This window comes from Phyllostomus discolor, chromosome 2, assembly GCF_004126475.2.
Source record: "Phyllostomus discolor isolate MPI-MPIP mPhyDis1 chromosome 2, mPhyDis1.pri.v3, whole genome shotgun sequence".
Lineage (NCBI taxonomy): Eukaryota > Metazoa > Chordata > Mammalia > Chiroptera > Phyllostomidae > Phyllostomus > Phyllostomus discolor.
Window position 1 is genome coordinate 185,963,585 of NC_040904.2, and position 27,085 is coordinate 185,990,669.

The 27,085-nt window shown below is 34.8% G+C and overlaps 1 protein-coding gene across 1 annotated transcript in view; it reads right to left on the reverse strand.

The window, feature by feature from the left end:
• PIK3C2G (phosphatidylinositol-4-phosphate 3-kinase catalytic subunit type 2 gamma) overlaps window positions 1–27,085 on the reverse strand; it is a 263,031-nt gene that overhangs the window by 8,031 nt on the left and 227,915 nt on the right. The window contains exons 32-33 of the mRNA XM_036019298.1: window positions 16,992–17,086; window positions 384–509 (exon numbers count right to left, since the gene is read on the reverse strand). Of these exons, the coding sequence (XP_035875191.1) occupies window positions 384–509; window positions 16,992–17,086 (221 nt within the window). The remainder of the gene's footprint in view (window positions 1–383; window positions 510–16,991; window positions 17,087–27,085) is intronic.

Below are 27,085 nucleotides of genomic sequence, written 5' to 3' on the forward strand. Positions count from 1 at the left end.
AAATGTATTTTTCTATACAGGTTAGACTATGATAAGACTGTTAGGCAAGGAAAACCAGGTAAAGGAAAGTAAGGTTAGAGAAAGTAAGATGAAATCAGTGATAATATTAGTACATAAAGTAAATGCTATATAGTCTTAGGCTTTTACTAGAGGCTAGCCCCAGTTTGAAAATTGGTTCATGGACACTTTGAAAGCAGCATCTGTATTTTCCAGTTCCCATAGCATCTAGAATAGTGATTGGCACACAGTGGCTATTTTTGGGAAATGTCTACTGTTTATGGAAAAATGTTGCCGATTACTGCAAATTTTCCATATTTGGTTGTTAGGCTGAAAAATGGTAAGAAAAATATAAAACGACTGAACAAGAGATGAATCATACTTACAATTTCATTGTACGTGGGGTCGGTACATTTTGAAACAGATTTTGTTTTCCTCCTACGGACTTCACTGGGATGTGGTAAAAGATAAAACTCAACATGTGCACTGGGCATGGAGCCATCTGGGAGATGCTGCAAAGGAAAAGGATCATAAATATGAATGCATGTTGCTACCAAAGAAAACAAATATGTAGCCACTAAACATCTAGACCAAAGGCAGGATCAAGATTTATTACCATTGCTCTGATTATCAGAAAATAAGAAAACAATAAAAAGGAAATATATCATTGTGCAGAAATAATTCAAGTGTAGTTTAGTAGAATAAAATGGTTGTGTAAGAGAGCTATATTTGAAAGCCCATTAAATTAATTTATTTTTTACAGTCAAAACTAAAATTGCATTTTTTTTGACAGAAATGGTCAAGGATTGAATGTAAGCCACAAGCAGAGAGACTAATTAAGTGACTCTGGATAATGTACCACTTAAAAAAAAATGGAAGTTTAGCATATAAAATAAGATATACCAATTCAATGGCATGCATATGTATATTATATAACATTACATTTTAAATAAAAATTTAATTAAAGCATTTGTTGGACCTAAAACTTTAATATATTTATAAAATGGTTAAAATAACTTTATTATTTAAATGTTCCTACAATATATTGGATAACCCTTTTTAAATTATATTCTGTGGAGCTCCCAAGCTTGCCTGCCTTGCAGCCTGAGCAGTGAAGCCAAGTGGGTGAGTCTGGACCCTCTCTCCTCACGACTCCTAACCACTAAGCCCCAGCCTACCACCTTCCCCATACTGGCTTCAGAACTTCCCTCCTTTTTTCCCATCTTTCCTTATTATGGGCATTTTTATTTCTTACTATATCATTTGAAGAGTGTATCCACTGTTTGAAAAATTTGGAAATGACCATATTTCAAATAAATGTGTTCTATCTTTGCAATCTTGATCAGAGGGAGAATCAATGGTGCTAAAACTCTGAATGCCTGGTTTAATAAAATGAGAATTGTTCATATAATGTAAAGAGGATGATTGAGGAATTGAGTGCCTATTTTGACTACATTGTATGAAATTGGTACTTTTCAACAATACATTTTAATGCTTTGAATCACAGACATTCACATATGAACATTCAGTGTCATCCCCAAACTCATTAGCTTTAGTTCTACATCTTTGGCATTAAAAAAAAAAAGAAAAAACATATTGGAAAGTAAGAAAATATGATGCATGTCATTACAGGGCTAACTTTTATTCAGTTCTAATTTACATGGTAAAATAACATTGGGAGAGTTTGGCTACTTTTATTATTCACAATTATATAAAGTACATCTGGACATACCCATATGTCAAAATGCTAAGATTGTCAAAACCAGTGCTTTAGATGGAGCTCAAGGTGTCCGTCCCCGCTTGAAGCCTTCCTCTCAGAGGAGGAACTCAGAAAAGTATCAACAACATAATGAGATCTTCAGAGATACAAGAAGAGGTTGTTATTAATACTTGAGAGGCTGGAGTTTTTTCATTTTGCGAGAAGAATATAGGGAGTAAAGTGTTTTGCTCTGTGCATTTCTCTCATCTGCCATGGGGTTTGATTTTTACCATATCCATAATCGCTGTATGCTCCAGATTGGTGATTAGAATTGTGGTTCTGGAAATGGACTTAGTAATTGAGGTCTGGGCTCCCCAATTTGCCCAGCTATGTGGTTTTGGACAGGTATCTTAACTTTTCAGTGGGTCAGTTACCTAACCAGTTAAATGAGGATAAAGGCGATACCTATCTCATAGTATTTAAAATCTTACATAAACCATGTATTGTGAGGACAGTGCCTGAGACAGAGTAAGACAATAAATGCTTGATACTATTTTTATTTTCTATATAGTAAACATGAATATACAACATGCACTGACTAGACAAGATATCCCTAATGTACTATGACATTTATGAGCAGTTTTTTCAACCTTAACACCACTGACATTTGCAGGTAGATAATTCTTTTAACTCTGTCGTGGGGGGTGCTGTTCTGCTAGCGGTATCTAGTAGGTAGCATTCCAGGATATTATAACAGCATCCTGGAATGCTACTTACTAGAATCCAGTAGTACCATCCTCTCAGTTGTGACAACCAAAAATGTCTCCAGACATTGCTAACTGTCATTTGGGGGACAAAACTGACCCCAATTGAGAACCACTGATGTAGATGACTCCCCTCAAAATATCTCTCATCCATTCTTAGGATCCCAGCATAATGACCTGAGAGTGTTTGCACTGGGATGTCTCCCTGGCACTCTAATATAAATGCTAACCAAATCTATTTTCTATCCTTCTTCATCACTCCAAAGCAGATTTTCCCAATTTGTTAAAATTGTGTTAAATGATATTCCATTTCTCTTCCATGGGAAGAGGGCTTCCTTGTCCTCGATTTTCAAATCCAAGTACATACCAAGATCAGTATCTCCTCTTCTTGCCCTAGTTCATCTGTCACCACAGACCTTTATTCCTTATTTTATTATAACTAGGTTTTAATTACTTTGATGCCCAAATCTTCCGCTTCTTTCCTCCACTCATTTCGTTCATCACTGCTGTATTTAACCTTCCTTTAAAGCTGGTTTGATCATGTCCCTTTACTTCTTAAAACAGTCAAGGATTCCAAACTGCCTGAAGAATAAACTCCCAATTACAGAAAGGGGAAATCTTTTATGTACCAACTTTTTCCAAGCATTTAGCAACTCAAGATTTGGGCCTCTATTTCCAAGATAGCATGCTTGACAGTTTTTAATATCCTGCAGTTTTTAAAGTCATAGAACAGCACAGGTGTCAATTTAAGTCAGGGGTGCATTAGGTCTGAGCAATGGGCTTAGTCTGTCCTTAGCAGGTTAAATACAGGCATTGATTTCTCAAGTCTTCAAGAGTATTTTCCCAAAGCAGCTGTCTTATCAACACTCTTTCTTCCCCCCTCTTTTTACTGGCACCATATTCTGTTGCTTAAAGATATCAGTTAATTTATCAAAGAAATCACTAGCTGGCTCCTCATCAATACTTCTCATCTCACCCTTTGCTGTTATGTTTATGTGAATTTTCCTCTAAAATAATTATATAACCTGTATTTGTCTAAATGTCTCACCTCAGGATTTTTAACTCTTGCTGCTTTTAGGCCTTTACAAACACTTCACACTTTACCTGAAGGGTCCTAAGGCTTGGGGATACAGAGTTAACCGGCTAAGCAATGAGAAGTTTCCTGAGTCGGAGAACTTTCTCATTCACGGTGATTGAAGTTGAGCAACAATGCTACTTTCCTCCAAAATTCTGGCTAATATCTTTACTTTGCTCAGAAGATAGTGTGAAGTCCTGTAAACTTTATTTTGTTGCTTATACTAACTTTGGGTTATATATTTTCTAGGTTTTCTGTTAAAATATTGATCATTTTCTACATTTTAAAAATAGTCCTATGTGTATTATCTTCCTTACAAGATTAGAAATTATTTTCCATGCCTCCTTCCCCCAAATCTCCTTTGGTTACCCTCTACTCTACTACCCCTCCCCCACACTCAGTTCCATTCTCCTAAACTTCCGATGTTTCTAAATCTCCAGTTGAAAATTTAAAATCCTCATTTGAAATTGGGCTTTCTTTTACCTTACTATTTTCTTTTCTTTCATAGCCATGTCTTCCTTTTACACCATTTCTTTTCTTTCTTTCTTTTTCTCTAGACATTCTGTCTCTAACAAAGTATTTGGCATAGAGTGGACACTAAATCAATAGTTATCAAATGACTCAACGACTGAGTTCTGTATTCATAGTGTCTAAGTCTTTGAAAGTACCCAATAGTTATTGGTTGGATCATTATTTATAATGTATATAAAAACTAGAAGTCTTTCTAACATCCTAAGATTTCATTTAAATAGTGCTCTTACCTATCGCAGTATTTGTTGTTATAATTCTATGCAGTAAAAGCCCACTGTAGGGTAAAGTGGATGTGTCTTAGGCTCTGTTTTTAACGTCTGTCCTAGGTGTTTAGCGTGAACACTTAGCAGTCTGAAGGCATCTCTCTGTTAGATCTGATCTTCTCATGCCCATCATTGGGTTTTGTGGCTGATCAGGAGTATTTGTGTTAAGATCTGCTTATTACGTCCTGTATCTCAATGTTCTGTTTCTAAAACTTTCACTTTATCTCATCTCTCAGATCATATTAAACAATTAGATGCTTACTCTCTTTCTTTGCCTCTTTCTGGCCTCAACTAGAGCTGGACTGGATTTGTACCATAATTATTTGTACTCATTCTCAGAATGGAGCCCTTGACAACATCCTTATTTTCCACCTGGGACGTGATCTCTAACTGCTGTCCTCCTTCCTGGAGTCTTCCTCCCTGTGGTAGTCTTCCCCAACTCTCTGGACTTCTTTCAAAATGTCTTAAAAATCCTGACAGTAAGCACAACAACATATTAAAAATCTCCTTCTAGAAGCCAATGATGACCTGATAATTTCTTGGGAGACTAATAAATTGTGGGGTGTGATCTAAAGTCATATTTTTATGCTAAATTCCCATATACTCCCTCATCCTCATGCAAGTTTCTCTCCTCATGTCCTTCTTTATTGGCATACATGGAAGAAACAGGAATTGGTATGTTGAAATTAATTGGAGAAGTGCTTTATGGAAACCTTTGTGTGGAGACAGGGAACAGGATCCACATCAGCACATCCTCCCTATAGGGGAAACAGTGTGTCATACCGATGTGGGAATTATTTTTTTTAGGTTTAAAAAGACATGACCTTTTAAAAAGATTGGAAATGAAGGCCTTAGGATATTCTTAGCATTCACTGGTAGAGAGACTTCTTGTGCTATTGAAGAGTGAAATATTAGGGATTCTTGGCTTTGTTATTATTTTAGTTTATAAAACTTAAAATGTGTGTATGTATGTCAGTAAGTCTTTGTTCACAATGTTGGTTTATAAACAGTATTGCTTTACGCCTAGGAACAATTAAAAATACCAGTTTTCTACATTTTTTTTTGCCCTGGATTGCACACAGAATGGTTTTCAGTGCCACTCTTATTCTTTTGGTCAGTAAATAGTAGTATGTTGAAAACGTGGTTTATTTAACAAAACAAAGAAAAATAAAAGTAAACAGTAACATGTTGGTATAAAAACAAAGCCCAATATAAACTGTTTAGAAAGTAAATAAAAGCATCTCACATTGTAGGATATACTAGAAACCCTTCAGTATTTTTATATGAGTGTAAGAGGAAGACATTTTTTCACACATAGTAAAAATAATAGCTACCACATAGTGAGTATATACTTAATTTAAGACACTCTTTTTAAATAATCCTTGAGCCAATGTTATTGTCTTTATTTTATTAAAAAGGTTTTTCTGTAAGACTTCTATGCTCTTAACCACAACCTCATACTGACTCTATAAAGACTGCTAAAGGAAACCGTCAGATTCAGATTAAGAGCACCTTCTAGATGAAGTTTTATCAGGAATGTGATGAAAATACTAGTTTAAAAACATCAGACACTTTGGAAACTTCAAATTAATTCAAAACTTAATTATATTTAACAGGTTATTATATTTTTGATGAATAATGTATGAGAATTTTATACCAAGTTTTTTTTATACTTAAATGTTTCCAATCATAGTATAACATAAGCTTTGGAAGAAATCAACTGATGACGATTAAAATATGATAGGGCTATAAAAACCTGAGGTCTATGCCAAAAACAAAACAACACAATAAAAAAGCATTTTCCTTTCTATGTGCCTGTCAAATTGCAATTTCAAAACTCAGACTAGGCATCATGAAGAGGGTTTAAAAAAATAAAATGTCAATGTATGATAAAAGTACAGATGTGCAATAAAAGTGCTTGTGATATATGGTTTGTTGTGTGCTTTAGTTAAAGGAATCCAATCTTTCTGTATGTGTTGGTTAACATACAATGGAATAATTTCAGGTCTGCATGAATTAATTTAGGATGGTCTTCCGCTTCATTTCACACCAGTTTAAGTATTTAATAAAACTCTTGTCCTCTTTAGCTGATTTCTAATAATAAAAAAAATCAATTTAAAAATCAAACTACCGTGTGTCTAACACTTTGGATGGTCTGTGAGAGGACATGGAAAAGTAATTGAGATAGTTTCTGCCTTCAAAGAGCTAATAAACTAATTTTCATGATCATCTTGACATATGTAAATCAATGTGATGCAGTTAACAACTAGACAGATCCCAGTATAGCAGACAGAATTCCTTTTCTGACTCAATACATACACATTAAGTTGCTTCTAAAAATTCAGAATTCTAATTAGAGTTCCAGACTTTGTTACTGAATATCTTGTGAAATTTGGCAAGCTCTTCCATTTCTCAGTCTTAATAACATGCAAGAAGTAAGGCTTTAAACCTCATTTATTTTTTACAATCTATTCAATAGGCAATCTGAAAAGTTGTTTATGAGTTAGCTGGTAATTAAACTTTTCTTTTTCACAATTTCACAGAACTGCTTTAAATGATTTCAAATCTACTAACTCATTTTCTATCCCCAAGTGCTGACAAAATTGTACAAGTAAAAGAGATAGACTATGTTTTGTTAGTCATTACTGAGGGATTGGAAAGAAAAAGATGATATAATGAAAGATGAGATTGATGTTATCCTTGATATTAGGGAAAGAAGATGGATTGCAGCAAGAAGCAGAAACTAGTAATTCAGAGCTAATATATGTTTTATGTACCTCAAATATTTGCCTTGGTCTTTTCCTTCTAACCAGTGTTACCGTGATTTAAATTAAGATACAGAAATATGATGTACAGTTGTCAACATCCTGAGTTTGATGGCTAATAGGCTGGATCAGATAATCAGGACTGAGTATAAGGGCTTGGGATGATGAGCTGTACCTAACAAGGTTAAAACAATAGTTAGAACTGAAACAATAAAATACATAGAAGAAAAAACTTAGAAAAAAATATACAATGCCAAGTTCTGGGGACTGAACTTGCAGTGTCCTGAGTGGGAATCAAACCAATGACCTTTTGATTTTCAGAGAGATTCTCAACCAACTGAGCCACACTCGTCAGGGTTTGAAAAGCTTTAAAAAACTTATACATGATTATGTCTATGTGCCAGATTGCTATAGAGTATGGTCTGTCTATCTATCTATCTATCATCTATTTGTATATATACATAAAAAACTTACTTTAATGTAAAGAGAAAATAGGCTAAAAGTAAAAGAAAGAGATATACCATGTTAACATTAATCAAAGGAAAACTGGCTTATATATATCTGACAAAGTATATTTAAGAGCAAAAGTACTACCATGAATAAAAAATTTCATTTTATAATAATAAAAGGGTCATTTGACAAAGAGGCCATAATAATCTGAAATGTTCATGCAATATTATACACATTCACAATTATAGCTGAAGATCTTAACATCCCTAGCTTAATAATACATAGAACTAGCATATGGTAAATCAGTAATATGATTTGAACAACTTAATCAACCAATGTGACTTAATTGACATTCATAGAGTGCTCCATTCAACAAAAATTGAAACTATAGGATGAACCAAGATGATGAAAGTTTCAAAAATTGAGATAAAGCAGTGAATAACAAATGGAGAAAGCAGGGAAGGCTTCCCAGGAGCAAGAGTGACCCAGAGACTTCAGAGAGGGTGAACGGTTTAAGCTGAGCTGAAAGACTGAGTTGCATGTAGAAGGTAAATAGAAGGTAAGTAGAAGTATGACATAGTCAGCTAGAATGATGTGTGTTTGGTCAACAACAGATGAATCATCTAGAATATAATATAATTTTTTGAGGAGGGAGATATAAAAGCAGGTTATAGCTGGATTGTATGGTGCCTTAACTATTAAACTAATGAATTGGAGATTTATAGAGACTTATAATTCATTACAGATATGGTAAAAATGGAATTTAGGATGTCTTATGCAGGATGAAATAGAGGAAATAGAAAATAAGGAAAGGAATATCATAGCAGCCAATCAAAATAATCAACAGATGAATTAACAGAGAATATAAATTAGGATTTTGACAATAAAAAAGTAACAGGAAAATAAAAAGAGTAATGATAAAATGAGTCAAAATGTAAAATAATGGTCTTTGGCTAAGATCAAGTGTAGAAAATAATTATAGAAAAGTTTTTATCAGGGGTCGTTGAGGCTAGTGAAACAATTTTTTGAAATAAGTGGTTTAGAGTGGGCTTTAGTGGAAAGTGAACAATTATAATTTAGAATTGTTGAGTTTGAAAAGATAACAAAATATCACAATTTAAATGCTCATCAGGGAGGTGGAAATATGTAAATTGAGTTCAAAGATTTTTGAATAGTAGAGATATAAATTTAGGGGTAATTCATATAATCTTTGAAGTTCAAGACTGAATGGACTTTATAGGAAATTAGTCTGAAAAATTAACACCCTGAATACTGGAAAAATCTTCACATTTAAGGGCTAAGGGTAAAGCCAACATTTATTTAGTCACTACATACATTATCTAGTTTAGATTTGTAAGAGCTAAGGAAGCCTCAGAAAGAGTGATGTTGAAGAGGTTTAGGGAGTACAGATGGTGAAATTTCATGAAGATCCAGAGAACAGAAAAGTTCAAAAAGGGAAGATCAATTCTTTCTTTTGCTTTTGCAAGTATGTCAATTATCACAATTATATCAACAATCATAGGTTTATAAAGCAATTTACAATTTGTTTCATTAAGAAATAATTGGTCATTGTTGAGAGACAAGGTTTCCTTGGTAAACAAACAAACAAATAAGAAAACCATAAAAGACAACAAAATATTCATATCTGGCCTGAGTGTTCTTCACTACAACACTGCTTTGCATCTTATTCTTTGAAGTGAGAGATGTCATAATGGGCCAAGTTTGGGAGGATAATTTTTTTTAATTCATAGAATATATGCCAAATACAATTGATGGAATAATTATTATTGCCCTTGAAAATTACCTTTTATTAATAAGTTAATATTTATTTAGATTGAAGTGCATCTGAAATGGAACAATGACAATTTTTATTTTTTACAAATCTAGATTTTTTTTAAATTGAAAATCAGGATAGAGAATTTAGCCAAGTTAGTTTTAAAAGGAAACACAGAACACTGTTACTTTAATATGCCAACACTTATATATTGCCAACATTTCTGCTTTACTCTTTTATCTTCATGAAATCTAAGTGCTGTCTCTGTTCTACTCCAACAGGAGCCACTGTTCACATGGTGCTAAGTACAGAACTCACAGTGCCTATAGGGTACCATTCATGGGGTGAATAGCAATTTGGTGACTATTTCTTGAAGAATGACCTATGGACCACTTGCATCAGAGAGCTTTCTGGAATGCTACTATTTGGGGGCAGGAGAGAGGAAAACAAGCCTGGAAAGAAACGAGTAGAGGAATTCCTGAGACCAGAAGATGCCCACAAACTGCACTTGTAGACATCCCAGCCCACTTACAGAATCAAAATCGCTGCAAGTTGTTTTAAAAAGAAGAACCTATATTTTAAAAACAGGATAAAGAACTGTGGTACATTTATGTAATGGAACACTATGCAGCAGAAAGAAGGACTTTTTACCTTTTGCGACAGCATGGATGCAACTAGAGTATATTATGCTAAGTGAAATAAGCCATTTGGTGAAAGACAAATACCATACGATCTCACCTATAAGAGGAATCTAATGAACAAAATAAATTAATGAACAAAATGAACCACAGGCAAGGAGACATGGAACAGACTGAAGGTGACCAGAGGGGAAGAAGGGAGGGGCATAATGTTGGAAAGAAGGGGAAGGGACTAGACAAAGAACATGGGTGAATGACTCATGGACAAGGACAACAGTGTGGGAGCGGGTAGTGGGGTGGACAGAAGAGGGCCAAGGGGGAGAAATTGGTACAGATGTAATAGAATAACAACAAAAATGATTTAATAAAAAAATCATTAATTGCTAAAAAAAAAAAATAGGGACCAACCCCAGGCTACACATACACATTAAAATTTCAAGAATTTTCCTAAGTAAAAAATAAAATGTAATAACATTTTAATATGTGTGTGTGTTTAGCCTGAGGTGGTGGTTGTGTTTGACTCTACTTCTCTCTCTCTCCTATTAATTTTATATAATAACTGTTTTCTCCAATTTTGTGTCTTATGAAAGGATTAAACAGCACCCAATTCGAGGTGTTTTCTTTTTTCCCTCATTACTTTGGGAATCAACTGAAATGCTCATATTCTGTAACAGGCAGAAGGAAACAGAGTAGAAGTGATAACACAGACCAGGGGAGTCTGTTAAACGGAGACAGATAGCACCCATTTTGGAACACACAGAGAGATGCTTAGAGGTTGTGTGTGCAAGTCAATGGGAGAGAGCGTTTTAAGGTGGGCTACCTGGAAAATACTGCAGAGATTTCAAAAAGCATTTCAAGCCTAAACAATGTTTTCTATTTTCATTATATAAACTAAAATATTATTTAAAAAATATTATTAGACCAAGCTTCTAAATAACTGCATTACTTTGTTGGTCTCTGTTCACCAGAAAAAGTCATGGTTTTGCATCTTTGAAAGGAAAAACATTTAGGCGATTTTGTTTTAGCCTGTGATTTCACAGGAGGGAAGTAATTCTTAGAGCTAAGCTTCAGAGATTTAATATAAGATAAGCAATTCTTTTCATCAAACTTCATATTAAATGTAACAAAACTGCAGGCATAACAATTCATTTTAATATTAAAATCAAATCAAATACAACTCTTTTGTCTGATTGCTTAGGCATGTGAAAATAGCAAAGGCTCAAAACACAACAGTTAAAACTTGAAATGAGCAAAGAAAATATGTTGGAAGTTTACAGGTAGACCTTTTGTCATTTTAACACATTATAATTTTATCTGTGTCCTCAGGTAAGCAGAATGAACAGCTGTGAAAAAAGCAAGCCAGGACAGCTTTGTTGTCCTGATTTTTGGAAGGTGAGAAAGATCTTGGTTCTTCATTGTTCACAGCAGAAGTAATTTGACCTTCTTTCTTTTAGCTGAGTATTCATTGAGTGCCTGCTCTGTGTTTGGCTCTGTTTTAGCCCCTGAGGTTACAGCAGCGATAGAAGGCAGTGGAGAAAATAAATTAAGGAAAGAGTTTTGAAAGTAGCAACGAAGAGGGGTGGTTTTGCAGTTTCACCTATGAGAGTGAGTGACAACCTCACAGAGAAGGTGACAGTAAAGCACAGTTATTCGGGGCATGTGAGAACGGGCCATGGAGAATTTGAGTCAGGTGCCTGAAAGTGCATTCCAGATAAACTGAGTGGGAGGTGCCGTTGTCCTGGGGGAAAACATGCTTGCAATATTTAAGGAATAACAAGGAACCCACTCAAGATGAAGCGGGGTGACTGAAGGACTCTGTAGTAGGAAGTGAGGGTGGAGAGGTCAAGGGGCCAGCCTGGTAGTGCCTCCCAGATCATTACTAATAAGTACTTTGGCTCTTGTTGTATGTGCTATGAGACTTCTTCCCCCAAACAATACGGAGAGAGAAATGATAGGATCTGATTTTTTTTTTCCTGAAAGGAATATTCTGGTTTCTAGCTTAGGAAGAGATTATAAAGAAACAAGGGCAGACACAGGGAGAGCTGCTAAGGAGGCTACAGGAGTAATTGGGTTGAGAGATGATGGCTGCCTGAACCAATGGTGGTAGCAGTGGGTGCACAAAATGGTGAAATCCTGGGTTTATTCTGAATGCAGAGTTACCATGATCTGCTGATAAACTGAATGTAGCTTGTGAGAGAAGTCAAAATGACTCTTATGGATTTTAACCAGAGTAACTAGTATGATGAAGGTGCTATTTCCTGAATAAGAAAGACTGTAAAAGAAGCAGTTTAGGGGGGCAATAATCACAAATTTTATTTGGTGTATGTTAAGTTTGTGACGTCTACAGAGTTGCTGAATAATCAGCTGTACATACAACTCTGGATTTTAGGGAAAGATTCAAGCTGGAGTTATAAATACAGAAAAAAAAGACATATAAATGTTGTTTAAAGCCACGCACGAGGCTGAAGACAGAAAAGAGAAGAGGCCTAGGAATGAATATCATGGCAAGATAAGAAACTGGGGAGAAGAGAAGAACCAGTACACAGAGTGAGAATTCAGATTGCAGGGGGTCTTCATTATTCAGAGGTCTTCAGAGGGCGTCGGCCATGTAGAGGCTCTAGTGGCCCTAAGTGGTTGTTTCCTTTTGGTGGGATTCATCTAATCATTTGCCATTGACTCATATTGAATCTAAATCTCAAACTCTTGCTCACTCATTCCTGTCTCTTCAAGCCTGCATCGCATTTGTTTCTAATGTCCTTATTGGCAGCACAGCTTCATCTGAGTGTAAGATGCAGTTTTGAAAACTGTCAAAGGTAATTTGGGGATTCATCTGGTGAATAAAATGGGTGACCAAGTTGGTTAATACTGCTTTTGATCAAATATGAGGGAAGGCTATTCGGTGACATCACCAAGTTTGCTGTGGTTTACATGCCGGATCTAAAAGTGAAGCCAACAGGCATGTTCTAAAATGTTTTGAGCAGTGACAATGCTATTGAAATAACAATTTATTTTCCAAGAGGACTATTTTCAATTAATATGCCATATACATAGATGGGGTCTTTTAACTTAACACTATTTTTAATATTCTATTTTTTATAATATATACTTATATAGCTACTTAAGTGAATCTTCCTTTCCCAGACAAAGAATTTCCATTTTATTTTATTTATTTTATTTTATTATATATATTTTTGCATTTAGACATGTTTTTATTGATCATGCTATAATGGTTGTCCCAATTTTTCCCCTTTGTCCCCATCTCCCAGCACGCCGCACTCCCTCCAGTGATCCCCCCTCTTTTGTTCATGTCTGTGGGTCATGTGTACAAGTTCTTTGGCAACTCCATTCCCTATACTGGCTCTTAACAACTCCCTGCCTATTCTGTAACTACCAATTTGTATTTCTGAATCCCTTCACCTTTTCCCCTATTCCTCCAGGGCCGGCTCCACACTAGCTACCATCCCGGTGTTTTCCATATCTATGATTCCGTTTCTTTTCTGTTTGTTTGCTGCTTAGTTTATTTTTCAGATTCAATTGTTGATAGTTATGCATTTATTTCTATTTTATTGTTCATAGTTTTGATTTGCTTTTGTTCCTTAAATAAGTCCCTTTTTTTCTTAGATAAGTCCCTTTAACATTTCATATAATATTGTTTTTGGTAATGATGAACTCCTTTAACTTTACTTTGGGAAGCACTTTATTTGTCCTTCCATTCTAAATAATAGCTTTGCTGGATAGAGTGATCTTGGTTGTAGGTCCTTGCTTTTCATCACTTTGAATACTTCTTGCCAATCCCTTCTAGCCTGCAAGGTTTCTATTGAGAAGTCAGCTGACAGTCTTGGGAAACTCCTTTGTAGGTAATTATCACCTTTTCTCTTGCTACTTTTAAGATTCTCTCTTTACCTTTAACCTTTGGCATTTTGATTATGATTTGTCTTGTCCTCTTTGGGTCCAACTTGTTAGGGACCCTCTGTGCTTCTGGCACTGTATGTCTATTTCCTTCACCAAATTAGGGAAGTTTTCTTTTATTATTTTTTCAAATAGCTTTGCAATTTCTTGCTCTTTGTTTCTCCTTCTGGCATCCCTATGATGTGAACGTTGGATCATTTGAAGTTATACCACAGGGAAGCTATTCTGGGTTTTTTGGATTCTTTTTTTCTTCTTGCTGTACTGAGTGGATGGATGTCTTTTTATTTCTTATGTTTCAAATTATTGATTTGCTTCTTGGCTTCATCCACCATTGATTCCTTGTAAATTATCCTTTACTTCAGTTGGCATACCCTTCATTTCTGCCTGGGTCTTTTTTATGCCACTGAAGTACCCACTGAGTTCTTTAAGCTTCCTTATAACCAGTGTTTTGAACTCTGCATCTGATAGATTGCTTATCTCCATTTTGTTTAGTTCTTTTTCTGAAGTTTTGCTCTATTCTTTCATTTGGGACATATTTTTTTTTGTCTCGTCATTTTGGCAGCCTCCATGTGTGTGTTTCTATGCATTAGGTATAACTGCTTTGACTCCGTGTCTTGGTAGCATGGCCTAATACAGTAGGTGTCCTCTAGGATCCAGTGGCACAACCTTACCTATCTCCCAAGCTGTGTGCTTGAGGTTCTCCCTCTGTGTGGGCTGAGTATACCCTCCTCATGAAGATGAGTCTTCACTGCTGTCAGCAGGTCAATGGGAGGGATTTACCCAGTCCAGATAGCTGGTAGGACTGGCTGTGATCCCTGATCAGCAACCACCTCACTCTGTGGCTTGTGGAAATGGTTGGGTGGTGCTCTAACATGGTCTGTAACTGTCCACTGTATGTGTGCAGGCTCTGGGATTTCCCAGGTGGTGCAGGCCAAGGTCAGCCTCTACCTGTGTGCTGTCCAGAACCCCTAGGCATAAGCTCGAAAGCAATCCATAGATGGCTGCTGCTAGTGCCAGGCCTGGGCTGAGAGGTACAGGGACTGGTCTCAGTTGTTGTTTGTTTGAGTGGATGTAGGGTGGTATGAAGCCTGTGCCTAGTCCAACACTTCCTATGGAAAAGCCACTGTTACCATGGTGGGAGGGTTGATTGGGTGGGCTTCTAAGTTGGAAGGGATGGACCCTTAGGTAATTGTCAGGGAGGGGCTTACCATTGAGCCAGGTTGACAGAGATTTAGATGTGGTGCTGCTACACTGTGGTTCTGTTTAGGGGAGGGCTTAGAAAGATACAATGGCCCTTGCCTGCAATTCTGTCTGGGAGGAAGCTGTCCTCCAGCTCTTGCCATGATGCCAGATACTTGTTTGTTCCTATATGCCACTGGTGCCCTTCAAGCTGCTGTACCAGTGCTGGAGCCCAGTGGAAGTGAGTCTGAGTAAGCTTGTGTGTGGTGTGAGTCCCTTTAAGAAGGGAGACCTGAGAATCCTGCAGTTTCTTACCCCTGCCCAACCCCCACTGGCTTTTATAGCCAAAAGTTATGGGGACTTATCTTCCTCATATGGAATCCTGGGCCAGTTGGTCCACTGTGGGCCTGGGATCCCTCACTCCTGAGCTATCCCTCCATTTTATATCCACCACACGTGGATTTGGGACCAGCCAGTTCCACATCTCTGCGTCTCCACCGCCTCGTCCCTCCTACCCGTCTGGATGAATGTGGTTTCTTTAATTCCTTTGTTGTCAGACTTCCATACACTTTGATTTTCTGATGATTATGAGTGATGGTTGTTCAATGTTTTAGTTATCATTTTGCCGTGGTTTTGCAAGGAGGTGGGCTGCATTTACCTACACTGCCACCTTGACCAGGAGTCTCCATCAGCCTAAGAATTTCCTAAACAACTGCTATTCTTATTTAAGATGATTTTCTTATCAAAAGTAATTGATACTTATTTTAATGAGTAAAAGTTGTACAAAAACACATTTAATAATATTTGCCAAACTATTACAAAAATTGCTGATTGAAAACACCACAGATTTATAAACAAACATCTTTGGGTATCTGGCTAATACTAGGTTTGTAACAGATGTATCTCCTGGAGATTATGCCAACTATTTGTCCACTGAACCAATATTTATTAAATTCTAGCATATTCCAGATGCATGTCATGTTGGGAAGAGTTTGCTCCTTTAAATCTTTCCAAGTACATCCTGAGAGAGATTTATATCTTCTCTCTTTATTCTTTATAAAGAAGAAAGACAAAATAGTGCTACTTATTTTCTGTACATCTGTGGAGTCTCCTGGAGAGTTTCACCATGTAGAGAACCTGTTTTGACTAGACTAGAGGAAGACCAGAGGGGCTGGTGAGGCTTAGAGTTACCCTTTTCTGTTTACTGCACCCAGGCTCACATCATTAGTAACTTACCTGTGTCACAGCAAGCTCCCTTTCTTACTTAATGACATGGCCCAATTGCTGTCCCTGCTTCTAACTTGACCTAACTGAGGGATAACGGTGTGAGCTAGAGATAGCAGATTTTAGGGGTATTTTTTAGAAGCTAACTACAGTTGCTGTTTTAGGCTTTGGAGATGGGTGTATTGTCCTTAAACAATTTATTACCTTCTGAGGAAGAAGAAATATTTGTGAGCAATTACATCAGAATATGATAACTCGTGGTGGTAAAAACTCAAGGTACAAAGGGAATTTGGAGGGAAACCCTAAGACCTCCTGGCTTCACAAACAAGGTGCTGGCACTGCTCAAAGAGATGAGTAAACTCTCCAGCAAGCTCAGCATCATGAGATAGTTGTAAACTCTTGGGCATGACGCTGTTTTTTCTTTGGCTCTTGGTACTTTAGCTAGTTTTGCTTTCTCAAAGTTTTTTCACCAGCTTTCTCCTGACACTTCATTTTAAATAAAATCTGGTTTTCACTCTAGGACTTTCCCTGTGAAGTATTTTATAGTCCCCAACTCTCGCAATCACATTGAGGAAGAACACTGTAAAATTTGTTCCTTGCTGCTCACTTCAACTTGGTGGCTGGCCTCATTTCTCTCACTAATGTGGACATCAATTGCTTAATGGAGGCAAGTGATTTGGAAATGTACGGTTACCTGTTTCTCATTAGATACGACAAACTTACAATGTTTTTCATGTGTTTCACTAGTATTGTCAGCTTTGCGTCTTCGTATGATATGACTAACTGCACTTTAGGCACCTTGTCAGGAGACTGCACACCTGATAAAACAACAGAATTTCAGCAGGTTAAATTGGAAGTGGCTTATCCATGGATAAAGTAAACATTTAAGACTAAAACAGGACCAATGGACAATATGTAAGAGAAAGACTCTTCAGATCATGCAAAAAACAAACAAACAAACAAACAAACACATAATACTTTCTAGGAAACTGGGATGGTTAAATATGGAATTTTTATCTAATTTTCCTGATTCAACTATTTCTCCTTATATTCCATGTTTTGTTTTGATTGATACCATTGTTCTCCTAATTATTAAAGCTTGAAACCTCTGTGTTATTTTTGGCTCTAGATTTCTTCTCAACATTAGGTACAATGAGCTTAAAATATTAGAGAGCATGGAAGTTGAAAGTGTTGGTGTCAGAAGTCAGCGGGCCTGTGGTTCAGGTCCCAGCACTACCCTAGGCAGCCACAATTTCCCTAACTCACCTTCTGTGAAATGGAGGTAACAGCTACCTGCTTCAGGATAGTTGGGGTGATTAACTGATAAAATTCAAAAGTTTTCACAATATAATCTCCCCATAAATGTTTATGATTACTAATATTCTATTTCCTCACACTCATCTTTATTTCCTATTACACTAGTCTCTTCCTTTATATTTCCATAACTCCTAGTTCATACTCATACAGATCTTTTGCCTGAACTGCTAGAACATTCTCTTCTCTTCAAGAACCCAGATCTACTTGTGCACAATTACCAGTATAATTTCCTACAGAAACTTTTATAACAATATTCTTTTGATCAAAGTACTGTTCATAGTTCTCCATTGGTTATGAAAAAAAGTCTGAATTTCTCAGCCTTGTATTATAGCTTCTTGAATATGTTTTATTACCTGCTATTATTATTCCATGCTATAGTCTGTGAGTTCATTTCTACAAAATCGCTCTGCTATTTTCTTCCAGCCATTTCTCATATTATTCCCCCTTTTTGAAATGATCTTGTCCACCATATTTGGCTATTGATCTTTTACCTTTCTACAAGGCCTATTTAACATGCAAAATAGTTTCTGTGGTCACCTCCTTCTGAATCCCTGTAAAACAGCCTATCACTTAATATTTATATTGTAATTATCTTACATGTCTTAATTTACTTTTTGGGTTATAATATCCTTCAGGGCCTATTTTTTCCTTACATCTCCAAGAAATATATAAATCAATACTTGCTCCATAATGTTACAATAAACATTTATTTAATAACAATAGTAACTTCAATTTTTCTTTCAAGTTATATCATTCTATTATTAATATGAAAGCTTGTTTTTTAATTAAAATTTTCCAGTTTATAGCCCAAGGATTAAGCATAATTTACATTTTTTCTTATATTTCTCTTGGTAATCACTGTTTGTGCTCTGAGGGAATTTAGAGAGAAGAAATTTATTAATAACAAGGAACTTGGCAATGTTCTGTTGTAGAGTCATTGTGGACTCATTGTGGTCCCTCGTGAGTTTTCTGGTAGTCTTAGCTCTCTAATTCTCTCTAACACTTGAAAATTAAACATAAGATGTATGTTTCCTCTTCCAAAGTATTCTACATAGTTTATTAGAGCAGTTTACATACTGTAGGGAGGCAATATTAATTAATTTTATTAATGTGAATTACATTAAAGTAATTAAAATTGCCATTTTGAGTGTTTTTTACAATTGAAATTGAAATGGTCATTACATAAATATAATACAAAACTTTCTCCTTTAAAATATCTTGATTACAATCACTGAGAGACTTTCTGAGTTAGAGCTACTATGAGATGATTCTGAGTATAATAGTGAATTTGAATTGTGGAGGTAAGTTGAACTTTGTAATAAAAATGTAGAGTGTTGAACTTTTGGTATGAACATGCTAATCATGCTGAAAACTTTTTGATGTACATTTAAAATTATTTTTGATTTAAAGAATGAAAAGATTATTAGGTAGAAACTCAATGTGTTCAAAAAGAGGATTTTTAATCCAAAGGTAGGAAATTAGCATAAATTTGTGACTGAGTGTCTAAATGCTAATCCATTTAAGTGTTATTGTTACTGAAGATGATATTGCACCCTAAACCTCTTCAGCAAAATTTGTAACAGGGTATCCACCAAAACATGCCAGAGTTCAGAGCCCAGTGAAAATTCAGGCTACTAGGAAGTCTTAGTGAGCAATGTGGTAATAGTAGAGGTATTCATTATTCCTAGAACTCTCACTGTACGGCAAACATCAGGCTTAGAGCTTTATGCACCTGAGCTGACTAAATCCTCACAGCAAATCTATAAAGTTCATGTTACCTCTACTTTATGCATGAGGAAATTGAGGCACTAGTTCTGAAGTCATGCAGACAACAAATGGTGCAGAGTGAAATGATATCAAAAGTCTATGTTTTTAAACATTATGCTATAAAGGGGCCAACAAGGGGCAATAACTTCAGGGAAAGAGTTTAAATAAAAAATTCAGAGAGGGGGAATTTTGAGAATAACCTCATATGGACAAGAAGACATTTTGATTTTTTGCTTCCAGTTAGTCTGGATGATCTGATCATGCTTGATCTAGCTATTTATAGTAACCCAAGAATTGTCAAAATATTAGTGACCTTAAGGATGATAGTGTTGAAATGCTTGAATGCATGGCTTCACAGTGGCTAATACAGTGTTTATTATGTATAATGTGCCCATTAAAGCTAAAAATAGTATTTGAAAATTTAATATTTTTCAGGTGATAATATATTCATGTGATTCAAAAATGAAAATGTATTTTAAAAGTGCACAGTAAATAGTCTTTCTCCCATCCTAACACCTGTCCACCTAGTTCCCACACATTGTTTTCTTACTTTCTCATATACCCCTCCAGAGGGACATATATCCTTCCAGAGTATCTATCTCCATGTAAGCAAATATGAGTAAATATTTTTTCTTTTTTCTCGGCAAAAGGAATGCCATATTTACTATTTTACACAAAGATCTTAGAAATGTTTTCATATCAATAATACAAATCTTATTTTTAAAAATATAACTTCATATTATTCCATTATGTGGAAATAACCATAATTTATTTAACCAGTTCCCCATTGATAGGTAGGATGTTTCCAGCGTTTCCAGCTGTTAGAAACCAGGCTGAAATGAATAACCTTGTATGTGTGTCATTTCACCTGTGCACAAGTATCATAGGATATATTTCTAACAGAAGAACTGCTGGTCAAGGGTATTCACATTTGTAATTTTGATAAATGTTGCAAATTGCCTTCCACAGAGGTTGTACCAATTTGCATTACCACCAGCAGTGTATGAGAGTGCTCGCTGATTTGTATCCAAGCTTGTTAATTAAATTTTTGAATTTCTGCCAACCTGATGAATTAAAAATGGTATCAGGAAAAATGGTAATTTAATTTGCATGTTTCTTATGAGTGAGATTGAGGATGCTTTCATTTGGTTAACAGCCACTAGAATTTTCTTCTTTTTGGGGGAATTATCTTTTTGTAATTTTTTGTTTGATTGTTAGTCTTTTTCTTACCAATTTCTAACATAGTTATGTGTAATACAACCAATCTTTTGTCAGTGATAAACTGCAAATATTTCATCCATTTTGCATTTATCTTTACATTTTTAAAAATTTTGCTATAGTGTTTTATATCAGGCAGGATTTTTATGTCTTCTGGGTTTGTAGTCACAACTAAAATAGCTCATCTCAAAATTATAAAAGATTTTTTCCCATGTTTCCTTTGTCACATATATGTTTTCATTATTTACATTTAAAATCTGTCCTCCCTTTGGCATTTATCTTGTCATATCTGGAAAGTATGCTACTCCAAAAATATTTACTGAATTTTCCCACACTGGTTTTGCCACATATTAAATTTCTGAATGTATTTAACTGTATTTATGGGCATTCTATTATGTCCCATTTACTCATCTATTTGTGTGCTAATACCACACTATTTTAATTATTGAGGCTTTGAAACGTGTTTTTAATATGTGGTAGGGTTAGTCTCAACTCTTTTATCTCCTCTTGTTATGTTTTCCTGGCTCTTCTTTGTTATGAATTGTAGAATTAGTTTATCGATTTAAAAAGAAAACTATTAATATTTTTAAAACTACATTTAAAAATTAAATCAGAAACATCTGATATCTTTATGATGTTGAATCTTCCCAGCATACTATGTCTTCCCATTTACTCAAGGTATATTTCCAATCCCTCAGTGTTGTTTTTAAAGTTTTATTTTTCATTTTGTCTTGCACATTTCCTATTACATTTATTTCTAGTGGGTTTTTTGGTTGCTTTTGTAAATGAGATCTTTATTATGTATATCACTTGAGACTGATTTTTAGTTGATTCTTATTTTTCTAGGTATGAAATATTACTGGCAAACAATGTTAATTTTGTTTTCTCTTTGCCAAAGTTTATGCTTTAATTTATTTTTCTATTTAATTTAGTCATTTTGCAAATATTTATTAACATCTTATGAAACAAGTATTGTTTTAGGTTTTTGGAACAGATTAGACAAAATTCCTCTCAGCATTTCTACAGTAGTAAGGGAAGATATAAAAAAGCAATAAACACAATAAATATGAAGAAATTACAATATATTGAATATGATAAATGATTAAAAAATTCCAGAACAGGATAAAGGCATTGGGCCTGCCAGAATAAGACAGGTGCAATTTGAGATGGGATGATCAGGGTCTTTCTCAATGAGAAGGTCAATCTGAGCAAAGGCCTGAAGGATGTGATGGGGGTGAGCCCCATGCTGGCTAGTGCTTTCAGCAGGATGTAATCATGAAGATCAAGGGCATATGCCTTATTTCATACTTCAGTGGAAATGCATTCACACTGTTTCTCTGTCATGCCTCAGGCAGTCTTTGGATAGTCGAAACAGATACATTTTCTCATGTTATGGAATTACCCACTGTTTTTTATTTTAGTGTTTTATCTGGAAAGTTTATTGAAATTTATCAGATGACCATGCAATTTTCTCCTTAATCTATTAATATAATAACATGAATTATGTACTATGTATATGTACCTATATTGAACTGTTTTTGCATTTCTGGTCAAAGTGAATTATATTCCTTTAGTATGTCGAATTGTTTTGGCTAATATTTCATTTAGAATTTCTAATTGGTATTTAGTGAGATTAGCTTGTGATTTCTTCTTTCTTCCTTTTTTTGGTCTTTTTTATTTTACAGTTTTTGTAGTCCTTGGAGCTACTTTATGTGCTTGATAAAAATAATATGGAAAAGTTTCCTTATATTTCTCTGTTCTGGAATTATTTAGATTACAGTGAAATTATCTTAAAAAGTTTTGGTAGACGCCCTCTGGAAATCATCTGAACTTGGTACTGTTTTAAGGGCTGTTTTTTGAAGCTTTTTCTATCCATTGCATCAAACAATATGTTCTGGGGTAAGTAAATTGTGCTTTCCTAGTAAACTATTTCAGACAGATTTACTCATTTATTTTTGTAGAGTTTAAAAAGTAGTCTTACATTTTTTTCAATTTTACCTCTTTTTCTGGTTACTTCTTGCTTCTTTTGTGTTTTGTGTATTTGTATTTGCTCCCATTTTTTTATTGTATTAGTGGCTTTATTATTTTATTGCTTACTTTTAATTTCCAGATTAATTTATTTTACCTTTTTTGGTGTTCTAACTTATTAATCTCTACCTTTATCTATATCCATTTATTTTGTTTTCCTTCGTGGCTCTTATACCAATTATTCCAATTTTCCTGTGAGCATTGCTTTATCTTTCTCCCATGGTTTCTGACATATGGTATTTCATTACAGCTGTTAGAAATTTTGCAATTTTGGTTTGCAAGTCCTTTTGATCCAAAAGCTGTTCAAATGAGATTGTTTTTAAGTCTCCAAACTTAAGTATCTTCTAGTTCTTTGAATTTTTCTATTAATTTATCACTTTGTTGTCTCATGAATAGGAAAAAAGTCTATACCATTTCTACTTTTTAAATTTTAAAAAAATTTCCTTGTGTTCTAATACGCAATCTGCTTTCTTGGAAGTTTCATGAGTACTTAAAGAGACAATATATTCTCTATTTTCAGGATATAAAGTCTAATATAAATTAATCAATTTTCTTTATTAATTTTACTATTTAGTTTTTCTATGTATATACTTCTGTTTTCCCACTTATTCTTTCATGAATCAAGAAAAGTGAATTAAAATTTCCTTCTAGTGCTTTTGTGTATTTCTCCTTATATGTTTCATGATTTATGCTTTACATGTTATTGTCATATATTTTGCATGTAGTCATAACTGCACAAATCTTTTGGAGACTTGTACTCATAGTTTAAAGCTTTTCTTATTTAACTCAATGCTTCTTTGCCTAAGTTTCACCTTTATTAAAATTGTGACCTCTGGTTTCCATGTTGTTGCATTTGCTCAGTTTAATTATGCCTATATTTTAAGTTTCAATTCTTTTAAAATTATTTTGGTTGTGTTTTACATAAAATATAATGTTATGCCAAATTTTACTTCCAAATGTGATTTTTTTGTTAATATTAAGATAAGCTCATTTATTGATATAGTTAAGATATTTTCTTCTTTGTTTTTACTGTTTTATGTTATTAAGGAAACATAACATTTTTGTTTTTATGATTTTCAAAGAAAGTTTTCTACTAAGTAATTTGTTTTTATGTTTTATACTTGTGATAGTCAGGAAAGCTTTTACCTTTGATCTAGTGCTTACTTTTATTTAATATTCTCAGACTTTTATTTCTCTCCATAACATTTGTTTCCTAATAGAAGCAAAGATAAAATTGGTGTGCATAATCTTTTGCACTCTACCTTTATCTACCACTCTATTATATTCAATGTTGTGATCTCCTTTAGCTAATACTAATATCATATATGCACTGTTTTTTTTATTTCTTGATTTGTTAGATTTCTGCAATGTCCTCTGATGCCCAGAAATGAATTAGAGAAATTCCTTTAAGTCTCCTTTTCTTTTTATCTTTTCCTTCCCACATAAGCCACAAGTAAAATTCTAAGTTTGTAATTAAAAACACGAGATTACATAATATAACAAAATGCATCATATTTTAAAGCTTTCAAATCAAAGTTTCAAAACCAACTTAATACATATAATAACATCAAAGCAGTCCTAGCCATTTGCTTCTTGTCTTTTCATATCATTACAGTTTAAATTGAAAACCTGGGTAACCTACTTCAACCTACAGATAATAGGGGCCCTGCCAGAGCAAGTAGCTAGAACATGAACCAGAGGGACCCTGCCCTCGAGACTGGGTGGCTTTAAGTTCCCTTTTTAATTAACATTTCAAATTGGAGGTAGTGATGTGAAGTCATGATTGAAAGCTCCTGTTTGCAATCATTTGTAATTATCTATGGCATTTAAACGTGTTCATTAATTTGTCCTCTAACCCTGACAACTGTTGTCTTTGATTGTGCTCTAGTCCATTACCCATGCTATTGTTTCTGCACTTCGACAAAAATCTATCCCTGTGTGTCAGAGTTGTGCACTGGTGGTGGGTGAATAATTTTATTTTTTTTGTGGAGGTATTAGAAGATAATTTGGCATGGAGCATATTAATCTGGGCAGAGTATAGATGATCATGTCATTAGGGAGTTAAAGAATATATAAGATAAAATCCAGAAACTTTCTGGTTAATGCCTTGGTTGAGTCAGGTGTCCATGATATTTAATGTAATAATTTGTAGGTTTTTTCCAGGTGATATTTCAGGAGAATTCTTGTGTTTGGGAGGCATTGGATTCCTTGTGCCAGGGTGTTGCCATATGAACTGGTCAGTGTGGGAGGAGTAGCATGATTTTGGATTTTGGTTTCTTCTCTCAGGTCCTTTGAATAAAAACAACAAGCTACTATGGTAGAGAATATCCATGGGTCTTCCCCTGTTGTTCTTTCTATCTTCAATCATTTATTCAGTAATTATTTATAGAGCATCTAGAGTCCATTAGACACTGCGCTAAGTCCCCAGGGATACAATGGTGAGCCATACATATGTGGGTTATGCCTTTGTAGGTATCTAGTCACAAGATAGGGGGATAAAGTGAGGGCCATTGAATGAGATCTGAAGGCTGCCATAAAGAACAGAGAAGGTGGAATAGGAGTCAGGTGGTCCAGGCAGACAAAACTGCATCTGTGAGGTACTAGGGAACTAAAAAAAAAGACAAGAATCAAGATGGGAAGAGGCCTGGCATTAGACTGAGATGGGAAATTGGTGGGTGCTTGGATTATGCCATCATGAAGAATTTGGTCTTTATCCTAAGGGCAGGAGTGGCCACCTAATTTGTGAGTCTCAGTGGAACAAACATGCAAAAAAACATGTAGGGTCCCTTTTACCAAAATTATTAATAATTTCAAAAGAGTGACAACAGAGTGTTAAACAAGTACAGGACAGTTCTAAGCACCGTGCCCTGTGTGACTGCACAGGTCACAGGCCCATGGCATTGGCACTAAGGGCAATGGAAGCCAAGGAAAATGTTAACTAGAGCAGAGAGGTAATGGGATGGGCACTTGGGAAAAACACATTTTTCTATTGTTCTACCAAGGCTTGTTTACTTAGTGAGTCAGGGCGAAGGCATATTAATATCTTCCAGACCCAGCATTACAAATCATTACTAATATGGTGTTTATACATCATGTGCCTAGATACATGGGTACCCAGAATCCATTCTTTCAAGTTATTAGGAAGGGTAGTAAAATGGTGAAGTCTTAGATTTTTGCTAAGGTCATCCAATGTAAACTGGTATTTTAATATACTTGAATCATTTTATCCTGTAATAATTTAACAACATAAGCTCAGAATTTCAGCTGATGACAACAGTGCTTTGGAAACAATTGTGTTTCTTGTGTAGAACCAGCTGAAGCCCCATGACGAACGTATTATGAGTTCAGAGATGTGAAAGGAAATAATTTAAAAAATATAAGGAACAGCTTTCCATTAATCCTTGTTTGTTGTAATGATTTGCATATTCTGCTTAGATGGCTCTGTTATTTTAAGATAATAGACTGTATTTCATATGCAGCTTATATCTAAAAATATTAAGATTCAAAAATTGTGTTGATCATAACTGCCAAAACAAATCATGAATATTGTATAATGTAGTTGGAAATAAACCCAAAAAAGAATTTTCAAAAAGCCAATGAAACCATTGTTTTTACAGTAATAATCTTATTTTTGTGTGTGTGTGCATATATATTTCAGAATATGTTACAGGGAAGTAATACTATCAGCAACATTAAAAATTTGATAGTGAGCCACATTATTTTGAAACACAGAGAAACAATTTTTATGAAGGACTTTATTGAGAGAAGAGAGGTCAACCTACTATGTTTTTAAAGTCTGACATCTCTAGAGATCTGCAACTTTATGTTTTTTATAATTTGCTTTTCTGAGCTTATAAATATTGATTTTAAAAGTACTCCCCAGCAATGGTATTTTTAAAAAGAAGATATTAGATACTTGGGAATTATGACAATTAAAACAAAAAAATATTATATATTGTGGACATCACTGTGTTTAGATATGTGCTATAGAATGTAAGAAATTGCTTTAATTTTTAATATTTTTTACAGTTTGGTTATATGAAAGAGTATCTTAGTGATCTGGGGGGAATGAGAGAGGCTCAATTCTTGTATATTAATTTAGGATTTTTGAGCACAGAGCAATGCATAGTGAGGAAGTAGGGACCTCGATTTAAAGTTCTTTTCAGTCTGACAGAAACAAGGCAGACACAAACATAAATACACAACTTAATGTACAATTACACTATACAATCTGATCTGGCTGTACAGAACTACGCACCTAATGGGTAAGCAACTAGAAGGTCAGATACAAGCATAAGTGATAAACAGATGGGCCTAATCATAAATTAGAGAATCAGAAGGTAGACTGAAGAAAATAAAGGTGGAAGTTTGCAAATCTTGTGTGACATGGGTTTGCAAATCTTGTGTGACATAAAGACCAGGATTAGTACTGGAAGGCCATGGGCAATGGAATTATATTACAAATGCTTAAAATTGATAGGACATTC